Source organism: Sorghum bicolor, chromosome 2 (assembly GCF_000003195.3).
Source record: "Sorghum bicolor cultivar BTx623 chromosome 2, Sorghum_bicolor_NCBIv3, whole genome shotgun sequence".
NCBI classification, from domain to species: Eukaryota; Viridiplantae; Streptophyta; class Magnoliopsida; order Poales; family Poaceae; genus Sorghum; species Sorghum bicolor.
This window is the reverse complement of record NC_012871.2, coordinates 51,969,704-51,995,153: the sequence shown is the minus strand read 5'-3', so window position 1 is coordinate 51,995,153 and position 25,450 is coordinate 51,969,704. Positions and strand designations below refer to the sequence as shown.

General features: G+C 41.5%; 1 protein-coding gene across 1 annotated transcript; it reads right to left on the bottom strand.

The window, feature by feature from the left end:
* Window positions 406–25,450, bottom strand: LOC8065467 (wall-associated receptor kinase 5). The gene is made up of 4 exons (XM_002459982.2): window positions 24,383–25,450; window positions 3,247–3,735; window positions 1,738–1,887; window positions 406–1,652 (listed from the first exon to the last, which is right to left on the bottom strand). Exons 1-4 carry the CDS (start codon window positions 25,410–25,412, stop codon window positions 406–408), a joined length of 2,916 nt encoding a protein of 971 aa, XP_002460027.2. The 5' UTR covers window positions 25,413–25,450.

Sequence of the window (25,450 nt, the reverse complement as noted above, 5' to 3'; positions counted from 1 at the left end):
TGATTTTCCATGATGGCAAACACGGGAATAGGCCAATTTGCAACGGTAAATTTAAAGTCCTTTTCCCATTCAAAATAGTAGCAGGGATCGGAGCAATCAGCTCTCCTGCCTGCTGGGAGGCCCTAATACAATTTGATCAGAAAAAGGACCTGCAGTTTCATACTATGTCATGACATAGAAAATTTCAGCAATCTAGCAGCATAGACAGCAGAGATCATGTTGATCAGACAACATAAATTTATTATATATGATACATTGACTTAACACACACTAATAATTAATAAGTGAAATACAATGTTCAGAATACAACAAAGATGACGATCGTTGTAGGTTCCCGTACAAAATATTAATAAGAGAATATAAGAAGGCCGAGGAGTAAATCAATGGCTTGATAAACAACGTAATTTATCGTGGTAAACTAGCAGATGACAGAAACTCTTGCTCCAAGCTATAGCAGCCTGAAGATGCTACATTGGCTCTATTATTTCCATCAGTTGACAAAGATTGACGGCGATGTGTTGCAAGTCTTGTAGGTCCTGGTGGTTGTATCTCGTAACTGCTTTCCGTAGTACCATTGCATGATCTCAAATCTTTATTTCTCAAAAGTTGTAATTTCATCTCCACTTGCTTCATAGTAGGTCTTTCTTCACCTTGGAGCCTCAGGCACTCCTGGGCAAGAGAGGCAACCGTGCTAATCTCATCCTGGGAAGCTTGATCAAGAACTTCAGGGGCAACAATTTCAGTGATTGGCCTTGATCTCATCTCCCAAAGGAAGTGATTTGACAAGTTTTGCTTTGATCCAGAAGCACTCGTAAAGATTGGCTCCTTTCTAAGGAGCAACTCTAAAAGAACAACACCAAAACTATAGACATCACTCTTCTCATTCAATTGCCCAGTATGGTAATACTCTGGATCTAGGTACCCAAATGTGCCCTGTACATTTGTAACGACATGAGTTTGATCAATCGGAATTAACCTTGAGGCTCCAAAATCTGAAACTTTTGCGGTATAGCTTCCATCCAAGAGTATATTAGAAGACTTCACATCACGATGAAAAACTGATACTGATGCCGCAGAATGAAGGTAACAGAGAGCGCCAGCAGCTTCTGTAGCAATCCTTAAGGAATCATCCCATGACAGCAAGAATTCATTATTACTCTGATGACCATCATGTATAATCTTATATAGTGAACCATTAGGGATGAAATCATACACCAGTAGAGGGACCTCGGTTTCAAGACAACATCCAAGAAGTTTTACGATATTACGGTGATTTATCTGAGAGAGTATGGCAACTTCATTGATGAACTGATTAATCTCTCCTTCATTGATGACCTTCGGCCTTTTTATGGCCACAACACGTTGGTCCGATAAGATGCCTTTGTAGACCGTACCATGTCCTCCACTACCTAGAATACGTGTGGGATCAAAGTTGTTTGTTGACTTTTGCAACTCCTCCAAGGAGAAAATTTTGTTATCACTTTGGGTTTCATCTGAAGATATTAGTTGCTCCAAAAGAAGACCTTTGTTTTGCCGAAAATATTTCTTTTTCAATTGTCTTTGGATATTTCTTCTCCATCTACGGATAAGGAAAACCCCACTTAAACAGACAAGTAGAATTCCAAGGCCAACACTTAGGCCAATAGCAATACCTAAAGACCAAAAAAAAATAGTAGTTTAATTTGTTTGAATTCCAAATTAATCCATTGTACACATACTAGTATATAAACGGGTTACCTAAGAGAAGGTTTTGTTGGTGCTTTCTTGTGCATTGCCTTTGCACTGGATCATACCATGTGCCGTAAGGGCATGGAATGCATGTATAGTTCCCAGCGGTATTGTTGCACATCTCGGGACAAATATTTGGTTGAAGGCACTCGTCGATATCTTCGGGCAAAAGAAGCAGCTAAGGCTACGAAACTAAACCCATTTTAGCATGTCGATTGAAGTGTTTGGTCAACGAAACTAAGCCCTTTTCAGTACGTCGATTAAAATTTATTAATTTACTCCAGACCAAATTCATTTAGGTTCTGAGTAGTCCTAGGTGCAGCAACTAACAAAACTTTTCCAGAATGCACCAAAGTAAATTACTACCTATTCCTTCACTATCAAATTTTAGTTCACTTTGATGTTGTCAAACTTCTCCAAATTTTGACCAAGTTCTTAGAAGTTCAAATAAATGAACTACCAAATCATATTTAGTGGATAACAACATTACTACTTTGGTGTTATAAATTTTGTTTCATTTTCGCTACAAATTTGGTCAAAAATTAAAGAATGTCTATTTAGATTAAGGTCAAAGTGAACTATTTGTATTGGAGGGAGTACCGAAATTTGAAACCACATCCTAGATTGCAAACTTTAGTGTATCTCTTACTCTGAAAACATTCTTAGGAATATATTAATAAAAATATAATTAATGAAGAATCTAATGGTATTTGTTTGATATCATAAATCTTTGTAATTTTTTCTATAGTTTATTTTGATCAAACTTGAGATGTTCTGACTCTCAAGAAAGTTGAACGACTTATAATTTGCTGAGACGGAGGGAGTAGTTAACATGTACTAGCTAGTTAATTCAATGCAATGATAATATAATTATAGAAATATCAATGTGCTTTAAAAGCATATAGCATGGGTCTGTTTGAATCCATTGCGATAATAATAATAAATTAAAATAATCCTATTGTGATCCAAAAAGGCTAAATTATAGGACGAATGATTCTAAAAAAATTATATATATTAATCCTACATTCCACCTAACATGTTTTTTTGGTGTTGAGTATTTTCACTTAAACTAAGAATAGAGAATCTAAACACTAATTATATATTATAGTTCAGAATCTAGATTATAACAATTCTATGTGTATAATTCATATTACAATAGTTCAGTCTTAATTCAAATAGATCCTCAGTGTCTGACCGTATATGTAAATAACGAAAACACACATAGGCCTTGTTTAGTTCGCAAAATGAAAAGTTTTCGGCCACTGTAGCATTTTCGTTTGTTTGTGACAACCAATCATAAACTAACTAAGGTCAAAAGATTCGCCTCGTGATTTACAGACAAACTGTGTAATTAGTTTTTTATTTTTGCATATATTTAATACTTCACGCATGTGTCGCAAGATTCGATGTGACGAGAAATCTTGAAAACTTTTTGAATTTTGGGGTAAACTAAACAAGGCCATATAGTAAAGTGGAATTGCCATATACGTTATGGAGGGAGAGAGAGAGAGAGCATACCTACACAGCTGCTGTTGACGTACGGATTTCCATGGTATCCTCGTGCGCAACTGCATCTGTAACCAACGTAGTCATCATGTCCGATCGTTATACATTCACTGTTGGCACTTGCACATGCGTACCCGGACAGATTACGTTTTGCATCCTCGCAGGTTAACTGGGCAGCAACCCATTGCACGGCAACGTTATCACCATAACTAAGATAAAGATCTCGTCCGTACAAAATGTTATCATTGATACCGATAATGTCAGGATTTGTTTCTTGGTCCGGTCTAGTGTATTCAATAAGCCCTTCCTCAACATTTATATTAGCCACGTGATAGTTATATACCGAGTCCAAAAGGAGTGTAGGTGGCGACGATGCCGTGTTGTTGCAGTTGAGCTGAAATTCTTCCCTTGCGAAGCAGCCTTCTTCCAAGCCGAATGGAAACGGAATATCTATAGTCCCACATGTGCGAGTACAGTTGCTTTTATGTTGAGGACTGTAACCTGCAGATTCCAATAAGATAAAAACTGATAAATATCGTAATTATTGCAACAAAGTTAGATCTAGCTCACTACGGGAAACAAAAACAGCTTTTCCGAGTGCCTGGCGCTTTGCCGAGTGCCAAATATAGGGCACTCGGCAAAGAGGCTCTTTGCCGAGTGCAACCCACGTGGCACTCGGTAAAGAAAAAGCACAAGGCAAAGGCCGCTTTGCCGAATGCCCGACACTCGGCAAAGAAAGACACTCGGCAAAGATGAGCACTCGACAACGTTTGACAGAGCAGACGGCGTCCACGGCAAGTCCGAAAATCACGAAACTTGGCGACGCGTCATGTGATCTCACATGTGGAGATGTCTGGATTTTAGACATCCGATGTTTCAACTTACTCCAAATCTTCTCAAATTTTAACCATAGCTTCCACGTGTGATAACACGACGCGTTGCCAAGTTTCCTGATTTTCGGACTTTATTTGTATTTTATATAATTTTAATCCACTTTTCACGCACGTAACTCGACATGCTACCTCAGCGAGATGGTCGAGATTTCATATGAGGTCCTGGATACAGACTCAAAATACACCTAATACCATGAATATCATTTTTTGAAGCACTGCGTTACAATATTTCATGTAGCTGTAGTTCAAATTTGAATTATCTCAAAAAATACAAAGAAACAAAATAAATTAGTTAAATATAGCAAAAAAGGCAAAATTCTCCCAAACTTTAAAATAGTGTTTGAAATAGTGACACAAAGGACCATAAAAAAACTCAGCTACAAAAATGTAAATGTTCTTTGCCGAGTGTCGGGCGCTCGCACTCGGCAAAGAACCCTCTTTGCCGAGTGCAAGCCTAGCGGCACTCGACAAAGACTCAGCCGAATTTTCGAGTGCCAGATCCGTAGCACTCGGCAAAGAAGGCTCTTTGCCGAGCGCTGCCGATCTGGCACTCAGCAAAGCACTTGAAGAAATAAAAAAACAAAACTAGCCGCGCCCCTCACGCCCACACACTCACACACACAGCCTCCACACGCACTCACACCCGCCGAGCGCCACCGCCGCACCCGCCGCCGACGCCGCCGCCCCGCCCGCCCTGCCGCCGACCCCGCGCCGCCGGCCCGCCCCCACCCCTCGGCCGTCCCCCCGCGCACCACCCCGCCCGGACCCCGCCTCTCCACCGCAGGCCCCGCCCCCCACCCCAGGTCCGGCCGGCTGCCGCGGCCCCGCGGCCCTGCCCGCCGCCACCCCTGCCCCCCCTTGCAGCAGAGAAGAGAGGATGAGGGAGTAGGGGAGAAGGAGAAGGGGAGAAGGGGAGAAGAAGAGAGGAGGAGAAGGGGAGAAGAGAAACCAGCTCGCTACAGTTCGTCCTCGTCGTCGTCTTGGTCCCCATCGTCGCCTTGGTGGTAAGTTTCCATGTTCTTATTGTAGTAGTAGTAGTTAGTAGTAGCAGTAGTGTAGTAAGTAGTTAGTAGTAGTTAGTAGAAGTTGTAAGTAGTTAGTAGTAGTAGTTTTAAGTAGTTAGTAGTAGTAGTTTTAGTAATTATCGTGTCGTATCGGGTTGTCGGCCATCGTGCCGTATGTGTTGTTGACGGCCTTCGTGCTGAGATTATGGATGTGTGGCCTTCGTGCCGTATATGTGCTGTCGGCCATCGAGCCGGCTTTTTTTAGGTTTTGGAAACCTCCCCGTATAGGGGAGTTCTGCCGAAATTTTTACTTATATTGTTGTTTTTCTTGTTTTGCAGAGCAGGACTTGTCGGGGGGGACTCGGAGCACCTTGGCACAGCGTTGCCTCGCCACTGCACCGCATCATCACAGTGCCGGTAGCCTGTCTTCACCACCACCCTAGGTATAATTAACCTGCATCCCTTATCCTTGTCGTACTTAGGTCGCATAACCCAGTTAGGCGTCTCCCATCCGAAAAAGTACGGTCATTGGTATGCGTGTTTGTGCATATTCGTCGGCCGTATCTGCTTCGGATTGTCCATGTTTTTTGGACAGCCCTGTGGATGCGTAGATGGTTAGTTTCCATATTCTACTACTATACGAGTCAGAGTTTCGGCACCACCTCTCCGTTGTTCTCCGGATACACACTCTCCCTAGCGGGACGTGTATCGGGAGAACAGCGGAGAGGTGCTGCTGAAATTCTGTCTCGTATAATAGTAGAGCATGGAAACTAACCTTCTACGCACCCGAGGGTGGGATTAGGACCTATCCTTCACCTATTAGATGGTAGGAACTCCGTGTAGATGCAATTGCTTGTTTTATGCCTCGCTTACATATGTATATGCCGGAGGATGGATAACCGTGACTGGATGTACACGGGCCACGCAAGTAGGAGCACAGAATGAGTTAGTAAGACCAGTGCTTTCTTGGAGCATGCATTTGGTGCGGCTGCTAAAGGGTCTACTCAGATGCCGTGTCCCTGCAGTAGATGTGGAAACAAGAAAAGAAAACATAATAAGGTAGTGGGTGAAGATCTTTACAAGTACAGATTCGTTGAAAACTATACCTGCTGAGTCCATCATGGTGAAGCTGATCGGATTAGAGAGGAAGTGGTGAGACAATGCCTCGAGGAGTATGATGGAGATGCTAGGGTAGCAGACATGATGGAAGACTTCGCCGAGGCACATTCGGTGAAGGGTTGGAGGAGGAGCCAAAGGAAACTGCAAAGGCGTTCTATGAAATGATGTCCTCGGCACAAAAACCCCTTCATGAGAAGACAAAGGTTTCACAACTGGATGCCATTAGACGTCTAATGGGGTTCAAGTCGCAGTATAGCCTGAGTCGAGACGCCTTCGATGGCATGTTGACAATATTGGGCACCCTGCTGCCGGAGGGTCACGTTCTGCCGAAGAACACGTACGACTCACAAAAACTTCTTCGTGCACTTAAGATGCCGTATGAGCAGACCGGCAGGTGGGGGCACTGGGAGCCAGGTGCGACCGGCGGGTCACAACCGTGTGGGCAAGGTGGGAGCTCTGCAGGCGATGGGGGCCAAGGTGAGGACTGATCGGTTATGGACTTGTGATGGATGAGCTATGTGTTGGACACGTGATGGATGGATTGTGTGATATGTATGGAGGGATTGTGTGATGGATATGTTGTGTTGTGATGGATGGGTATATATTGTGTTTTATGTGATGAATTATGGATATGAATGTGATATATATTGTCTTCTGTGTGATGGATCATGGATATGTGATATTTATATTGTTTTGTGTGAGAAAAATGGAAAAAACAAAAAAAAAGAAAAATTTTCCCAGCTTTGCCGAGTGCCACACTCGACAAATTTGCCATGACACTCGGCAAAGCTAGGCAAAAATAGCCCAGGCTCGGCCGCTTTGTCGGGTGCTGGCCACACGGCACTTGGCAAAGACGGCTTCTTTGCCGAGTGTCAGGCGCCGGCACTCAACAAAGAATATTTCAAAAAACAATTAAAAAATTTCTTTGCCGAGTGCCTACCACGCCAGCACTCTGGCAAAGAAAGCTGTCAAGATGACAGTCGCCATTTTCTTTGCCGAGTGCTGACCTGGCACTCGGCAAAGCCTTTGTTGAGTGCCTAATATTTGGCACTCGGCAAAGAAATCTTTGCCAACAGTTTCTTTGCCGAGTGCCACACTCGGCAAAGCCTTTGCCGAGTGCAAAAGGGCATTTGCAGAGTGCAGCCGGCACTCGGCAAAGTTCTGGCCTACAGTAGTGTCTTCATTACGGTTGATTATTCCTTCACATTATTGTTTTTGATTAACATGTTGAGTATAGGTGTTATCTTATTTTAGTACAATAGCAAATATGCTTATGCCATGCAACGGTAGTAAAAAAAACAATCATACGCCCTTAGCCTAACAAATATGGCCTAAAACTCAGGTGATACCCTGATTTATGACCCACATCAATATGTTTTTCTTATTTTTTTCTCTGTTTATTACTTCTATTTCAGATATACCCATTTCATGCTCTAATTTTCCCTTGTTTTTTTAGTGATTGCCTCGTGTGTTTCCTAATGAAGTTGGAGCATGTTTCTTATATTGAACAATTTTCTCATGGAGTAGGGTTATTTTACCTTTAAATGAACTTATTTTTTCAATAATCATCGGATTGGCATTCAAGATTGCAGGAGTCATTTCCTTCAAGAAGTAAAACTTGTCTCCCTAAGGGTGAAAGCAATGGATTCAGCAGCTGTGATTGATCAGGTGTTAGCTCTATTTTCTTTATTTCTTAAAGGCTGTCGGTTAATCAGCCTTTCTGTCTTGCTTCCTGTTTGTTTTTTGAGACTCTTTGTACCCTTCTCTGTTTTGTTTTAATAAAGTTCTCTGCAGGAGCCTTGGCCCCTTTAGTTTCCTAAAAAAACAATTTTCTTCTAGTGCAAAACCGATCTTTAAAGGTGGTAAGATTCGGTTTTTTAGAGGTGGCTATGGAACCACACCTCTATCTATATTTCTCTTGCACATATATTTCTAGGGGCAAGTATTCAATCATCACTACAAACAAATTTCTAGAGGTGACTAAGCGCTTCCCAGCCGTCTATTGAAACAAAATTTATAGGTTAATTAGTCACCTTTCAAAAACCATTTCTAGAGGCGGATGATATTTCGAGCATCCCCATCCGCATTAAAATGGTAAAGGGTTAAAAGAGTATCCTTCCTATATATTTTTAACTTTGATCACCACATCATTTGATTTAGAAACACACCACATTACTCTAAATAAAATACATACATTGTCTATAATTTGCATACCCACCACATTAAGTCCTATTTAACCACGCCTATAAAAGGGAGTTTGTGTGGCCTGGTGGCCTAGTGTACGGCATGCACATACAGCAATCTATTCCTTCCGTCCTAAAATAACTGTCGCTCTCACTTCCTGAGAAACAACTTTGACTAAATATATATTAAAAATATTAATATTTATGGTACATAATTTGTATCATTGAAAAGATCTTTGAATTTAGTTTTTAACAAATTTATTCGGAGATACAAATGTTGCATGTATTTTCTATAAATCTAGTCAAACTTGCGACACGAAAATCCAAAACGACAATTATTTTAGGACGGAGGGAGTACACCTATGCTGGTTTTATGGCTGGCACAAAATCGTTGGTGTTTGAATCCAGGGACTAAAGTTTAGTTCCCATCATATTGGACATTCAGATGCTAACTGGGAGGACTAAACATGAGCTAATTATAAAACTAACTGCACAGATAAAGACTAATTTGTGAAAGAATCTATTAAGTCTAATTAATCTATCATTACCACATGTTTACTATAGACCATATTGTCAAATCATAGCCTAATTAGGCTTAATAGATTCGTCTCACAAATTATTTTCCATCTGTATGCAATTAGTTTTATAGTTAGTTTATGTTTAATACTCTGAATTAGTGTCAAATATCCGATGTGATAGAGACTAAAAATTAGTCCCTGGAACCAAGCACTTAACAAAGTTAATGTATAACTTTGCTTTTCTCTCTCTTTTGATTTTGACAATATAGCATCGTCACTAGAACCCATATAACTCGTCCCCACCGCCATGGAAATGAGAAAAAATTTACAAGTCTCCTTCCTATATATATTTTTTCTACTTAGACCACCACATCTGTCCTTTCATTTATAAGACCGTACCACACATCACCTTTCCTTGTTAATACCCCAAATAAAATACAGTCTATAATTTGAGCCGCTCGATCAAAGGCCATTTCCGACATGATTTTGTCCCAAGGCGGTGCAGTCATTTTACTCTATCCGTGTTCTAAAACTTAGGTTATTTTAGTTTTGCCATAAGTCAAATTTATCTCATTTTGACAAGTTTAAGAAGAATACACCAACATTATTTGTTGGACATTAAATTGCTATGAAATATTTCTTGGTGCATTTATTGTTTGGCACTAGAGATGATGACCTTTTTAAGCAAGTCAAAGTTTGGGAGGTTTGAGTAGACCAAAATAAGATAAAATTGATTATATATTTGTGACGGAGGTAGAACCATTATATTGGTCATGTATAAATGTGTACCAATTAACAATTTTACGTGGAACTTAGATTTGAGAAATTTGGTTACAGTTGATTTTCAGCATGACATGCATGTCATATTAGCAGAGAACGTACAGCCCTAGGCGGACAAGATAAACTGAGGCTGTTTATTAGGACGTGGTACTAAACTTATATATATAGAGAGAGAATATGATGGTCGTGTTCCATGACATTCACAAAGGCCTTGTTTAGTTCCCAAAATATTTTGCAAAATTTTTCATATTTCCCATCACATCGAATCTTGCGGCACATGCATGGAACACTAAATATAGATAAAAGAAATAACTAATTACATAGTTTACCTGTAATTTGTGAGACGAATCTTTTAAGCCTAGTTAGTCTATAATTGGACAATATTTGTCAAATACAAACAAAAGTGGTACTATTCCTATTTTGTAAAATCTTTTCGAGGTAAACAAGGCCAAAGAAGATCTACCATTTTTTTCTCTCAACTTCGGAACCATAACACTTGTGCCAAAATGCTAGGAGGCAATTAGGATTGAACAATACAACTCTATTTTTTCTTTTAAATGTGAGCTTCAAGATTTTCACAAAGGTAGCAACAATTAGAATAAATAATGTGGCTCATAAGGTAATACAACCTTCTCAAACTAGTTTCTTTCCCGGTCGATACATTTTAGAGGGAGTGATGATTTTACAGGAAATAATCCATGAATTGCGTAGGAAAATCCTAAATGGGATAGTTTCTAAAAGTTGATTTCGAGAAAGCATATGACAAAGTGAAATAGACTTTCCTCCAAGCAAACACTATGAACGAAAGGATTCACACCTTTGTGGTGCCAATGGGTCCAACAATTCATTTCTAGTGGGAGTGTTGCTGTGCAAGTAAACAATAATATCGGTCGTTATTCTCAAACCCAAAAAATGACCTATGACAAGGTGATCCACTTTCACCTATTTTTAATCTAGTTGTGAATATGTTTTCACCGCTAGAGCCAAATAGAATGGCCAAATTGAATGTCCGGTTCCCCATATGGTGGATGGAGGCCTCTCAATTTTGTAATATGCCGATAATACTATACTTATCATGGAGAATGATTTAGAACAAGCAAAGAATACTATACTATCTGGTTTGGAAACTAACTTCCAAAAGAGTGACCTTTTTAGCTATGGGGAGGCAAAGGAGCACATGGAACAATATTCACCAATCTTTGGATGTGGAATGGGTCATGTTCCTTTCAGATATTTGGGTATACCTATGAATCACAAAAAACTTAATGATAAAGACTGTAAAGTGGTTGAAGAATGCTTTCAAAAAATTGAGTAGTTGGAAAGGTAAACTTTTTTTTGAAGGAATGGAGAGGTAAACTTTTATCATATGGTGATCAATTAGTTTTGATAAACTCAGTGTTGAGTAGCCTGGCCATGTTTGTGATGTCTTTTTAAAGTACCCAAAACCATGCCTAAGAAATTAGATTTCTATAGGTCAGTTTTTTTGGCAAGGTGGAAAACATAAGAAAAGTATAGATTAATGAAATGGGAAATTCTTTGTTTACCAAAGGATCAAGGAGGTCTTGGTATTATGAATCTTGAAGTTTAGAACATTTGTTCACCTAGCAAGTGTTGGTATAAACAGTTAATGAAGGTGGTGTGTGGCAGAATCTTCTTAGGAAGAAATATTTAAAAAATAAAATCATCGATGAAGTTCACTGGAGATCGAGAGATTCACACTTTTGCAAACCTTACATATGAAGGCAGAGGACCCCTTCTTTGATCCCTCCATTTTTAACAATCACATGGTAGTCAAACCAAGTTTTAGGAGGATAAGTAGCTTGGAAACTTTACTCTATAAGCCCAAGTTTGATTTTGGTAATTAATAACACCAAGTTGCTAATGCCATTATGTTAAAGTGGTTTGAGTTAGGTATAACAACAGAAGTAATGAAGGAGCAAGTGGCATCGAGTGGTGGCCTCACGAAGAGATGGAGCATGAACATGGAAATAAAGATCATGGTGATCAAGCACTTGGTGATAGACAAGGAGTAAAGTGATCAAGGCAAAGGTATAACCATGGGATTTTGCTTTTCCTGGTCTAATATGAGTAAAGAAGTCGTTGACTGGATTTAGAATAGATAGCTAACTATCAAGAGGAAAAATTATGGTCATCTCTTGAATCAAGTGCTACTAGATCAATATCTTAAGTTTATGCATTAGGATCTAGTAGAGTGCTAACATAACTCCTTTGAAGAAATTATTCATGAAAATGCTAACACACATACACATGGTAGTTTACACATGGTGGTGTCGGCACATTTGCAAAGGAGGTGGAGTTTGAGGGGTAGAGAGGGGTTTCGGATCCTCTCTCCCTCCCGTCGAGCTTGCGAGGCGAGATTCGGCGCTTTCATAGAAATGAATTGCCTATTTTCCATTGCACCAGAGGCAAAGTTGAAGAGGAGGCAAAGTCACGCGAGCACTCATCAGACGTTGGTTTAGACAACATCAGACACTGATGTAACACCCTAAATTTCGCTCTTTTGGAAATATAGGAAAAATAATATTTTTCTTTAAATTAAAATTTACCATAGGAGCTAGTAACTTGTTTGAGCATGCATGCCTCTGCATTTGATTTATTGAGATGAGTGGTTTTGGCTAAAGATTAAAAAGGAATTCAAACTTGGTTTTGAAAATGTTTTGAAAAAAAGGTTTGTTTCAAAAGAAAAGGGGAATAGAAAAAAAAAGAAGAACTCTCCCTCTCTATTTTCGGCCCGAAGGCCCAGACCTTCCCCTCCCCCCTTTCTTCTTCTCTCTGGCCCAAGCGACAGCCGCGGCCCAGCTTTATTTTCTCCCGCGCGGCCCAGGAGCTCGCTCAGCCCACTGCCGAACCAGCCCAGCAGCTGAGCGCCAGCATCCCTACACCTCTCTTCTTCCACTGTCGAGCAGGTCCCGCGCCCCTGAGTCACTGCCAGGTGGGGCCCACTGGTCAGGCCTTTCTCCTACCTCGTGCCCGCACCGGACTCCACTAGGAGATCGATCCGGCCGCGTGGATCTCCCGTTTTGGCTTGCCCCGCAAGCCATGACCCCCTTAAATAGCGCCCTGGACCTCGCCGAACTCCCCCACCCCAAACCCTGGCGCAGATCCTTGCCTAGCCGAGCCGCCGCCGCCGCCGAAAAGGATTGAGATCGCCGCCGAAGGTGAAGTCTTGATTCATCGCGCCTCTGCCCCCGTGAGTTCCTTGCCGAGTTTCTCCTCATCCTTGCGAAGCTTCCAAGCCCCTCCCCTTGTTCTCTATCGCGCTCTACAGCTCGCTCATCGACACCGGAACTTGCAGCGCTCGGTCGTCCACCTTCCTCCATCGCGAGCACACCCGAGCCTCTCCCTGACATCGTTCTTGCCCTGGGTAAGTTTGCCTTGAGCTCCACTATGTCCCAGTGCTCTTGGTTTATCCTCTAGTGCCCTAGAACGCCCGCTTGGACGACTCCGGCCAACTCCGGCCATGGCGCCGCCGTAACCCCCTCCAACTCCGGCCAGCCATCTCTCCTCCCCAACTCTAATCTAATCTCAGCCGTTCAATCGCGATCTAACGGTCCAAATCAGGAGATACCCCTTCGGCCGCACCTTTTACAAAAAGAGCCCCCTGGTTTCCAGAATACGCTTCCTAACTCTGAAAGCGTATTCCCGTCCGCTCAGATTCAAAATACGCTTTCTCAAAATTACAGTTTTGCCATTAATCCTATTTTGCTCATAAAATATCCGTTTTAACTCCGTTTTGATCCATTCAAATTGCGTTAGATTCGTAATCACAAGATCTACATGTTAGTCTCACTGTTTTACAAGTTTACAACTTTTTATTTTCGTGATCCTATTTAACTAATTATTTTATTAAAGGAAATCTTAGGAAAATCATAACTTCTTCGTTATAGCTTCGATTTTCGTGATCTTTACGTCTATGTGATCGTAGTGCGATGTAGATTTGTTTTATAAACTTTTCATCTTTATTTTCTACTGTTGGTGTATTGTTCTAATTATAGGTTTGTTTGTTTTGTATGATTGCTGTTGATGTGATGACTGAGTTTAGACGGTGAGCTTTTACGTGGTGATTAAGAAGCAGATTGTGGAAGATTTGGAACTAAAAGAAGATCTGAGTTTCAAGACAAGTATAGCATGGTATCATCCTTGTTTCCTAATAACTTTAATCACACAATTCATATTGCATGTGTCTACTTGCTAAGGATTTCCTAGTATTGATCTTATACCTTGTCACCTATGGTTTTGCATTGGGTAGCTTATGCTAGTGGTCCACTAAACCATAATCTTGTAATTTGATTAATGGAATATGCAATAAACGTTAAAAGAGGACTTTTTACCAACTTTGGTAAAGAGGACTGGAGCGTTGGACTATCTTATGGTGCTCTAGTTTCTCTCCCTAAGGACTTATCTGTATATGACCATCCGGGACATACAGTACAACTGTGAGGGCTACATGGCTCTAGCTTTAGCTCAGTATGAGGACCTTTTCTAGCTTGTTAGTGGTTACCCTGGTGGCGCAAATGGGGAATAGCAGACCGTGGATTCCTACGGGTGAATCACATGGACTGACTAATGAAACCTAGCGGCCCTAACTTGTTAGACGAACCTTTGAAAGGCTTCATAGTGAACCCTGCCGGTCTTCCTTGGTAGTGGGCTAAGAGGTCGACGGGCCTCGGGCAAAAGGGTAAATCATGACTCACAGTGAAAGTGTACAACCTCTGCAGAGTGTAAAACTGATATATCAGCCGTGCTCACGGTCACGAGCGGCCTTGGACCAATACAGAATAAATGATCACTAATGGCAAATTATTAAAGTTATTGTTGTTAATATGTTGTTTATGCTATTCTTTATTCACTTTACCTGATCATGAGTTTACTTAGGGACTTGACAACTTGATGCTACTCATATGCTAAAATTGTGACAACTAAAAGCTATATGCAGTTAAACCAGTGTCTAGCCTTTGAGCCTCATGAACCCCATGTTATTCTTGCTGAGTACGAGATGTACTTATGCTTGTCTTTACAGACAGATTGCTAGTTTGGAGAAGAGTTTAGGCATGTGCTCAACCAGTCAGTTGTCCCTATGGATTTGGAGCTTTCGCCTGAAGAACGGAGTGTCTTTCCGCTGTTTGCTATCTAAGGTTATATCTTTTATACTAAGTTCGTTATATATAAGCATTGTCTATTGATATTACCCCTATTTGTGGCTATATGTGAGATTTGACTTTCTAGGCTCACATATGGTGTGTATCTGGTTTTGTTCTTAAAACCGGGTGCTACAAAGTGGTATCAAAGCAATGCTGACTGTAGGACGCAAGCCTAGATAGTAATGGTCGTGTTAGTCATCTTTGCTTCACTACATTCATGCTTACTATCTCGCCCTTGCTATTTGCTAAAATTCCTATGCTTCTATCATCTAATTCTATTCTAAAAGTATTGCTTCTATTCTAATTTCCTCTCGTTCTAATTCCGTAGATGGTTCGTAACGAGAAGATTGCTCGCAGCAACTCTGGAAGACCATGCTTAACTCGGGGTATCTATGGCTTAATGGAACCAGAGTATGAAGAAGCTCGCCCCGTCCCATCAAGACATACTTGTTGGCGGAAGGAGTACTTTACCACATCCTTTAGTGGCGAAGATTTCTTTCACCCTCGGCTTGTGCGTATACTACAAGACCACTATCCTGAATAGCAAGCCAAGGTGGAATATAAGTGCACTAAGTGGACTCATCCTAAGTATGAGAGCCACTGGAGCACAGAAGCACACATCACAAGGTGGAATGAGTTTATTGGTTCACGCGTGGTGGAATCCATTCACTCGTCTCTCAGTGACCACTTCAGTAAGCATGCTAGCATATCTGATGCTGCCCATCAAGCTCTTCTGGCATATCATGGAAAGCACTACGAAGAGAGGAAGAATGACAAACAAAAGTATCTTCCTCGTCGTCCACCAGGCACTTTGCAATGTGTGATGGCTGACCCCTACTTGGAGCAGAATGAACAACTAAAGGAGATGGCTTTGACTATCCAAGTCATGTATCAAAAGCTAGAAGATAGTCAACTGGAATTGGCAGAAGTAAGGCAACACTATGAGGAAGCCCTTGCTGAGATTGATGAGTGGAGAAGTCGTGGTGGATTACCTAAGATCAATGAGGTGGAGGACATACCTCACTTAACTCCACGCAAGAGGTGCTACCCTGGATGCCGCTGCAGTCACACCGTGTTTAAGAAGTAGGAAGTCCCCTTTTGTAATAAACGTTAGTAGCAAAAGTTGAGTTTAGTCTTATATGTGTGCTTTGTGAACCTTTAATGTTTGGTTGGTTTGTTTTAGTGCTTATGTTTGAGTTGGATTTTTGTAATGAGTGCAATGATCTTGTGGGTTTCTCCATAATTTCACTTAGTTTATAGGTCTAAGGTATAAGGATTAGTTGAATAAATAGATGGGTTTTAGTTTCTCTTGTTTCTCTGTCCTGTCTTTTAGGGAGCAACTTATCTTCTTTAGTTCAAAATCCCTATTCTTGGAGGACCATAAAATCTTGTGAAAATTCTGGGTAATAGTAGACTTCAAGATCCTTCTCTGACCTCAAGAATCACCCACATAGCTGTTGTGGTTTGGGAATTACAAAAATCACAAGTTGGTACAGCGGAGCTGTCAGGAATCTGGACCAGTTTAGCTGTCTACCGATTTAGACAAAAGTAACTCTGGAATTTGGGAAAAGGTTCTATAATAAAGTTGTAGATCATTTGATAAGCTTTCCAATGATGCAAACTGCAACTTTATCGGATTAATAGAACTTGAGTTATGACACCTACAAATTGCTGTTGCTGCACAGTTCAAAATCTGGACAGTTCTAGTTAGTTCCTATTTTCAGCCAACTTAACATCAGAATTTGGAAAGTGGGATATACAGAAGTTGTGGAGGACTTCATAAGATTTTCAACCATGTAAGACTCGTCCCCATATGATCTAAGTAGCTCGAGATATGACTTCTGCAAATTGATGTATCGATGCTGAGACATTGTCGGGATGGATATCATGTTGGGCTGTTTTACCTAGGTTTAAAGACAGAAACTAAGAAAGCCTTCTATATGAAAGTTGTAGGGAATTTGATAAGGTTTCTAACGGTATAAGCTAAGATCTTATTGGATTGACAGAAAAGGAGTTATGCCTATTTTACTGCACTGGTGTTTTCATATCGTAAGGAATTTCATATTACTTGTACATATCAATACACATGAGTTTCTCTTCGGTATTAGAAGATCTGATGATAAGAAACCCACTTGAAAGATGGACTAAACTACCCATTTAAGCCCTAGTTTACCTTTTCTAAGGGGGGTAGTCTTATCAAAGGAGTTACAAGGAGAAGTATTGGTTAATGTTGGATCATCGATAAGGACCGCAAGTGTTTGGTAAATTTGGTTTTTGATGCAAGGAGTAGTTCCAGTGAAGTGTGCTAATATGGATGGAGATATAGGTCATTGCTGGTACTCATAGCTTGGAAGTGGTGCTTATGGGAATCAGGTGACACCAAAGTCTACGAAGTTATACATGGGATGTGAGAGCAAAGCAATTCAACTATGATAGAGGTACCAATAGTTGGAACTTAGTGAAGAAACCCACTCTGGATCATGAGACTTGGTACAATGAATTTAAAAGACTATATGCTGAGTAGTATCTAAAACGGAATATGAGAGCTAGTCCATACTTTCCCCCGACCTATCTCGTTTTAAGGGGGGTAGTACCTTGATATGATAGATTAATGCCCTTTCAATTCACCATGAAGTAAGAAGTGTCTCTGGAGATGTCCCATGATAATAATCATCTATTCTGGCTCAAGTTAGTGAAATTGGTCACTTGACAACTTAGGAAGTGGATATGCTACATGTACTATTGACTCTACGGAGACTCAAAAGACTTCATTGCTAAAGAGAGCATGACCAGTATGTTCTAGTTGATGGAAGTTCTCATCTAGGAGATGTCATCTTTAATTATGGACTTAAGAAAGTTAAAGATGCAAGAGTTGGAAACCACCAAAGGAAAGTGAATGAGACTTAGAGTTTTATAAATATGGCAAGAGGCTATCATAGGTTTGCTGGGGCCAATGTGATCTTGACATAGGAGTGAATAAGAGATTGACTTGGAATGATAAGATTCTGTCAGTGGTTCACTGAAGGTGTTATAAAGATCAACTTATAGGGTTCTTCTATTCCATCAAGACCTTAGATGTGCTCCATACAAGAAAAGTAGTGGTTTGTGCATAAGTCAACTAAGCGGGTTGGATTAACGGCCGTGTGATGTGGAGGTATCCATAGTGGAGCATGGAGATACTGCCTTCTTGGGTCTAAGGAGTGATATCTGTGTAGAACGTAAGAATCTAAAGGGCATCTTTAGGAAGTTGGATTTGAGCTGGTCACATTGTCGATGGATTCAAGTGAATCAAGAGTTATGGCTGGAAAAAAATGCTATCACTTGAAGGAGAAAAAGCCTTTGCGAATGCTCAGAGCATAAAGAGTGTGCTAGAGGAGTTCAAGTAACACTAAAATTTGAAGAGTTGAGTGTTGAACTGGAGCGATGTCACTGGTACTGCCAAATGAGCTCTACTAATTACTCATTTGGGAACCACAGGAACTACAAAGATTACTTAGAACATATGTTGTAAGCTTGTGTATTGCAGTATGGTACAAAGAGTTTACCGTATGCGAAGTTTTCTTAGAACAACAGTTAGTAGAGGAGCCTTCAGTGGGAGCCTTTTGAAAGCTTGTATGGATGTAAGTGTAGAACCCTGTTGATTTGGAATCAAATGGGAGAACACAAGTGTTTGGGCTAGAAGTTCTAAGTGATGTAGAACAACAATTGAGAGTGATCAGAGAAAATCTGAAGGTGGCACAGTCTCGACATAAGAGTTATGTTGACATCTAAGAAGAGAATTTGATCTGAAGTGGGAAACTATGTGTATTTGAAGGTGCCACCTAAGAGAAGTGTGTGGAGGTTTAATATCAAAGGAAAGTTAGTACCAAGGTATGTCGGGCCTTCAAGATGTAAGAAATATGGAACGAAGAGGCTTACCAAATAGAGCTACCTGAAAGTTCAGGAGGAGTGTGTGATGTCTACCATGTGTCTTAACTTAAAAAGTACTTGCGTGTGTCATAAGAGCAGATATCGTTAGAAGAATTGACTGTTAAATTAGATTTCACATACAAAGAGTACCCGGTGAGAATCTGGGAAACAACAGAATGGGTGACCAGGAGTTGGATTTTCAGGATGTACAAAGTCCAGTGGAATCAGTGCACCGAAGAGGAGGCTATTTGTAATAGAGAAGAGGATCTAAGAAAAAGCATACCCGCAATGGGTTGAGTAAGCACCAACCGAATCTCGAGGACGAGATTCATCTTAAGGGGGGTAGAATTGTAACACCCTAAATTTCGCTCTTTTGGAAATATAGGAAAAATAATATTTTTCTTTAAATTAAAATTTACCATAGGAGCTAGTAACTTGTTTGAGCATGCATGCCTCTGCATTTGATTTATTGAGATGAGTGGTTTTGGCTAAAGATTAAAAAGAAATTCAAACTTGGTTTTGAAAATGTTTTGAAAAAAGGTTTGTTTCAAAAGAAAAGGGGAACAGAAAAAAGAAGAAGAACTCTCCCTCTCTATTTTCGGCTCGAAGGCCCAGACCTTCCCCTCCCCCCTTTCTTCTTCTCTCTGGCCCAAGCGACAGCCGCGGCCCAGCTTTATTTTCTCCCGCGCGGCCCAGGAGCTCGCTCAGCCCACTACCGAACCAGCCCAGCAGCTGAGCGCCAGCATCCCTCCCCCTCTCTTCTTCCACTGCCGAGCGGGTCCCGCGCCCCTGACTCATTGCTAGGTGGGGCCCACTGGTCAGGCCTTTCTCCTACCTCGTGCCCGCACCGGACTCCACCAGGAGATCGATCCGGCCGCGCGGATCTCCCGTTTTGGCTTGCCCCGCAAGCCATGACGCCCTTAAATAGCGCCCTAGACCTCGCTGAACTCCCCCACCCCAAACCCTGGCACAGATCCTTGCCTAGCCGAGTTGCTGCCGCCGCCGAAAAGGATTGAGATCGCCGCCGAAGGTGAAGTCTTGATTCATCGCGCCTCTGCCCCCGTGAGTTGCTTGCCGAGTTTCTCCTCATCCTTGCGAAGCTTCCAAGCCCCTCCCCTTGTTCTCTATCGCGCTCTACAGCTCGCTCATCGACACCGGAACTTGCAGCGCTCGGTCGTCCACCTTCCTCCATCGCGAGCACACCCGAGCCTCTCCCCGACATCGTTCTTGCCCTGGGTAAGTTCGCCTTGAGCTCCACTATGTCCCAGTGCTCTTGGTTTATCCTCTAGTGCCCTAGAACGCCCGCTTGGACGACTCCGGCCAACTCCGGCCATGGCGCCGCCGTAACCCCCTCCAACCCTAAACCCTGGATTTTAAAGAGTCACCCGCAGTCCTTTGCGGATTTCCAGAATACGCTTCCTAACTTCGAAAGCATATTCCCGTCCACTCAGATTCAAAATACGCTTTCTCAAAATTACAGTTTTGCCATTAATCCTATTTTGCTCATAAAATATCCGTTTTAACTCCGTTTTGATCCATTCAAATTGCGTTAGATTCGTAATCACAAGATCTACATGTTAGTCTCACTGTTTTACAAGTTTACAACTTTTTATTTTCGTGATCCTATTTAACTAATTATTTTATTAAAGGAAATCTTAGGAAAATCATAACTTCTTTGTTATAGCTTCAATTTTCATGATCTTTACGTCTATATGATCGTAGTGCGATGTAGATTTGTTTTATAAACTTTTCATCTTTATTTTCTACTGTTGGTGTATTGTTCTAATTATAGGTTTGTTTGTTTTGTATGATTGCCTCTAGATGATTGCTGTTGATGTGATGACTGAGTTTAGACAGTGAGCTTTTACGTGGTGATTAAGAAGCAGATTGTGGAAGATTTGGAACTAAAAGAAGATCTGAGTTTCAAAGTATAGCATGGGATCATCCTTGTTTCCTAATAACTTTAATCACACAATTCATATTGCATGTGTCTCCTTGCTAAGGATTTCCTAGTATTGATCTTATACCTTGTCACCTATGGTTTTGCATTGGGTAGCTTATGCTAGTGCTCCACTAAACCATGATCTTGTAATTTGATTAATGGAATATGCAATAAACGTTAAAAGAGGACTTTTTAGCAACTTTGGTAAAGAGGGCTGGAGCGTTGGGCTATCTTATGGTGCTCTAGTTTCTCTCCCTAAGGACTTATCTGTATATGACCATCCGGGACATACAGTACAACTGTGAGGGCTACATGGCTCTGGCTTTAGCTCAGTATGAGGACCTTTTCTAGCTTGTTTGTGGTTACCCTGGTGGCGCAAATGGGGAATAGCAGACCGTGGATTCCTGCGGGTGAATCACATGGACTGACTAATGAAACCTAGCGGCCCTAACTTGTTAGACGAACCTTTGAAAGGCTTCATAGTGAACCCTGCCGGTCTTCCTTGGTAGTGGGCTAAGAGGTCGACGGGCCTCGGGCGAAAGGGTAAATCATGACTCACAGTGAAAGTGTACAACCTCTGCAGAGTGTAAAACTGATATATCAGCCGTGCTCACGGTACGAGCGGCCTTGGACCAATACAGAATAAATGATCACTAATGGCAAATTATTAAAGTTATTGTTGTTAATATGTTGTTTATGCTAGTATTTATTCACTTTACCTGATCATGAGTTTACTTCGGGACTTGACAACTTGATGCTACTCATATGCTAAAATTGTGACAACTAAAAGCTATATGCAGTTAAACCAGTGTCTAGCCTTTGAGCCTAATGAACTCCATGTTATTCTTGCTGAGTACGAGATGTACTTACGCTTGTCTTTACATTTTATTTGGATAAAAATCCCGAATGGGTAACAGATTGCTAGTTTGGAGAAGAGTTTAGGCATGTGCTCAACCAGTCAGTTGTCCCTATGGATTTGGAGCTTTCGCCTGAAGAACGGAGTGTCTTTCCGCTGTTTACTATCTAAGGTTATATCTTTTATACTAAGTTCGTTATATATAAGCATTGTCTATTGATATTACCCCTATTTGTGGCTATATGTTAGATTTGACTTCCTGGGCTCACATATGGTGTGTATCTGGTTTTGTTCTTAAAACCGGGTGCTACAACTGAGCCCACGTCCAATGAGTGCAATGGAGTTAGGTGCAAATAGTCTGGCACATTGGAGCATCCGATACTCGCGGACATAGTGGCGATCTCAGGCGGAGAGTGAGCGTCTGCCGCTAGGCGCGTCCGATGCCCCAACATCTAACTCATCCGGTTTGTACTCTAGGGTTTTTGATCCTTACTAAGTAGCGTCCGGTACGTGTTGGCGCGTTTGACGTAGAGCATCTGACGTGTACGACATGAGTTGCAGCGTTGTTCGTTAAGTTTTTAGTGGCTATTGAAGATCAATAGGTCACATTCAAAGAGTGACACATGACAGTAATCTAACACGTGAGGCAAACGAGCGTCGAACGCCAAACAACGTCTAACAGGCAAGCGTCGAAGCATCCAAGTGAAATGTTATAAATAGAAGGTGGCCAAGTTTGGTAAGCTCTCTCTTGCATATCTGAATACTTAAGCCATACTTTGAGCTAGAGAACACCCTCTCCACTAATCTCTTTGCTTGATTGCTCATTCTAGTGAGATTAAATAAGATTGAAGTGCATTGCATTGAGAGTTGTATCTAGTGGCACTTGATTCTTGAGTTGGCTGCGGATTTCTTGTTACTCTTGGGTGTTTCTCGATCCCTAGACGGCTTGGAGCCGCGTTGATGTTGAGCTCGCGATTCAAGATTTTTTTGAGCCTTACCAAGTGATTTATAAGGGTTCTTTAGTCTTCCCCGCGGGAGATTGCAATTGGCTACTCTAGTGGATTGCTCATGGCTTGGAGGTTCCCCATCTTCTTAGTGGATGTGTGGCATCCGTTGAGGGTTTAGCTTTGGATTGCCAATTAGTTCGTGATCCATCAATTGGGTGTATCACACAATAAGGACTGGCTTGCCAGGAAGCAAGTGAACCTCGGTAAAAAATCGTGTCATCTCTTGCCGAGGACTTTATCTTGTGTATGCAATTGTGATTGATTCTTGGTCATATCTCCACTCATCAACGTCGATATAAGTTTTTTCACTCACTCCTTTACTTACTTGCTTACCTTGCTAAGTTGTGTAGCTTGTGTAGCTTGGTTTCTCCATTAAAGAGTAGAGCTAAGTGTTGCCATGCCTTGTTGGTTTGTTTTAGTGTTTAGCTTTCTACTAGACTTGTGTAGGTGGCTTGCATAGCTTAGTTGTGCTAGTGCTAGAATCGCTTCACCATTTGTTTTACTAACACACTTGTTTAAGTGTCACATGATGGAGTTGATTCCAAATTATATTGTATACATTGTGTTAATAAACACTTAATAAACTATCCAAAGACAACTTAGACCCCATTTCGTAGGGCTTCTTTATCAGCTTCACGAGTTGGTTTATGCCAAACGGAGTAAACTAAAATAGCTCCACCGATGAAAATCCTAAAAACATGGTCTCACATAACTTTAGGGTGGGAAGGAGCAAAAAATAATGGCTTCTCTCGATTTTACCTTATCATACATGACATTCTGTGAGAGCATATTTAAGGAACTCCATATGTGGAGCTGTTTTACCAAATGATTTATCAAAACGGCTCCAGCTCCACCGATAGAGCTGTTTATAAAGCTCAAGCCCCTAAAAATGGCTTCAATAGTGAAGTGCAGCAGTGCCAGGGGGTCTTAATATAAGCACAACACAACCAATGTATAAACACTGAATGAATGGGGTAATTTTAACCAATGACAACTTACTAAACAGAAACTAGAAAGGAGATGATAGATATTATTTTTGGAACAATAAGAAAACTATCCAACATTTGTTCTCTGAGTGCCATGTGGCTAAATTTGTTTGGAGAGTCCACTAAGTGGATTTTAATTAATCTCAAATGATCCAAAGATGTAACCGACTTACTTAGGGTGTGGGATGTACAAATAGACAACGTTTGGGCTCTCTGATTTTTGTAAAGCCAAGCGTAGCCTTTTGATCTATACTCCCTTCATACCCATAAAGAAAATTATTATTTTTGCCAAACAACCTTTTTGAAAATAGCTTCATCAGTGAAGCTCTGTTTTTATGTGCTCCGAAAGGAATGAAGAGAGGTAAAGCCGGAAAAAAGTAGTTTTTCATAACTGTCTCCTTTATTTATCTTTCTCAGCCATGCATAGCTGTTTTGCTAAACCATTTCTTCAAGAGCAGCTCAACTTCATCGAAAAAGTTGTTCGTGAAGCTATTTTCAAAAAAAGATAGCTTTAATGTATGAGCTGTGCCAAAAGGGGCCTATTGCCTAAGTGATCAGCAGATGTAAGGTCCTGTTTGAACATCTAAACAACGGTGAATTGGATGTATAATGAAAAACTAAAATCTATGTATCTCAAAATAAGCTAAAAAAACATAAATTTTTTTAGCATGTGTTGTGCAGCAGTTAACTTCGGTCTTATATTTGTCAAAAAAAAAACTTCTGTCTTATTATTTGAGAGAGAGAGAGAGAGAGAGAGAGAGAGAGAGAGAGAGAGAGAGAGAGCCTTACCTCCGTCCGGTTTGCAGCCGTCAATAATATATGGATTGCCCATGTACCTTTTCTTGCACTTGCAATTGTAGCCATAACCCATACCTATGTTATTATCTTGACAGATGATGCTACTGCTAACACAAGCATAGGTTGTGTTGTCTTTAATGGCGCTTGCGCAGGTTAGCTGATCAATGATTCCCCATTTGGCAGACAAGGAAGCAGCAGTGACATTGACAGTATCCCGCAATAGGCTGGAGTTGTGGAAGTGTAATTTGGAATCAGCTCCACTATGATGACGAACGAATTTAAGTTGGACAGAAGACAGAAATGAACTTTGGTCAGAAAAGCCCTCGTCACCAAAGGAGATGGTGCAACATCCAGTGCTGTCGGAACCACAGTAGTCCGGTGCAGTAGTAATGTTTGTGAATTCACCGTCAGGGCAGGTAGCTGTGCAGCTGGACGCGGACGTCGGTGTATTCACCGGATGGTTTATCCAGTGTACGTCGAAATCACAGCCAGAAAACATAAGGCCCGAGTAATATAGCTCGAAAGAATTCCCAAGAGATATCAAAGGCAAAGACCAGTAAACTGATGAATTCAAGGAGATGGTGTAGGTGAAGTCGATGCTAACCGAGTCATCTGAACTGGAGGCCGCATTCTCCGTGGTAACAATGGTGATGTTGTCGATGACCTGGGTGGTGCCATCACTCATGAAGAGTTTAGGAGGCTGAGTGGTGTCATTACATGTGAGCTCGAAATCGGAGCTGCGAGAGCAGTTGGGGCCGATACCGAACGGGAAGTCGAAGGTTAGATCGCCGCATCGGCTAGGGCAACCGGCGGCGGGGGCGATAGTGATAGACGACGGCGCCACCGCCGCAGCCGGCCTTTCTCCGTTGCCACCAATTCGTTGTTGCTGCCTTCCCGCCGCGACATCAGAAGCCTCCGCGCCCCCCATCGTCGTAGTTGCCAGAATGCCAAACAAGTGCAGAAAGGTCATGGCGTTCACGGAGCGGGCGGGGTGATCACCACACTTAGGGCGGACCACCATTATTGAGAGGTCTATCAGTATATATCCTAGCTCGTGGC

Excerpts from the sequence above, each read along its gene's own strand:
- LOC8065467 (XM_002459982.2), bottom strand. The coding sequence starts at position 25,412 with ATGGTGGTCCGCCCTAAGTGTGGTGATCACCCCGCCCGCTCCGTGAAC. Across the intron at positions 3,736-24,382 it reads CGGCTGCAAACCGGACGGAG|GTTACAGTCCTCAACATAAA; the intron begins GTAAGGCTCTCT and ends TGGAATCTGCAG. Across the intron at positions 1,653-1,737 it reads CCAACAAAACCTTCTCTTAG|GTATTGCTATTGGCCTAAGT; the intron begins GTAACCCGTTTA and ends TTTGGTCTTTAG.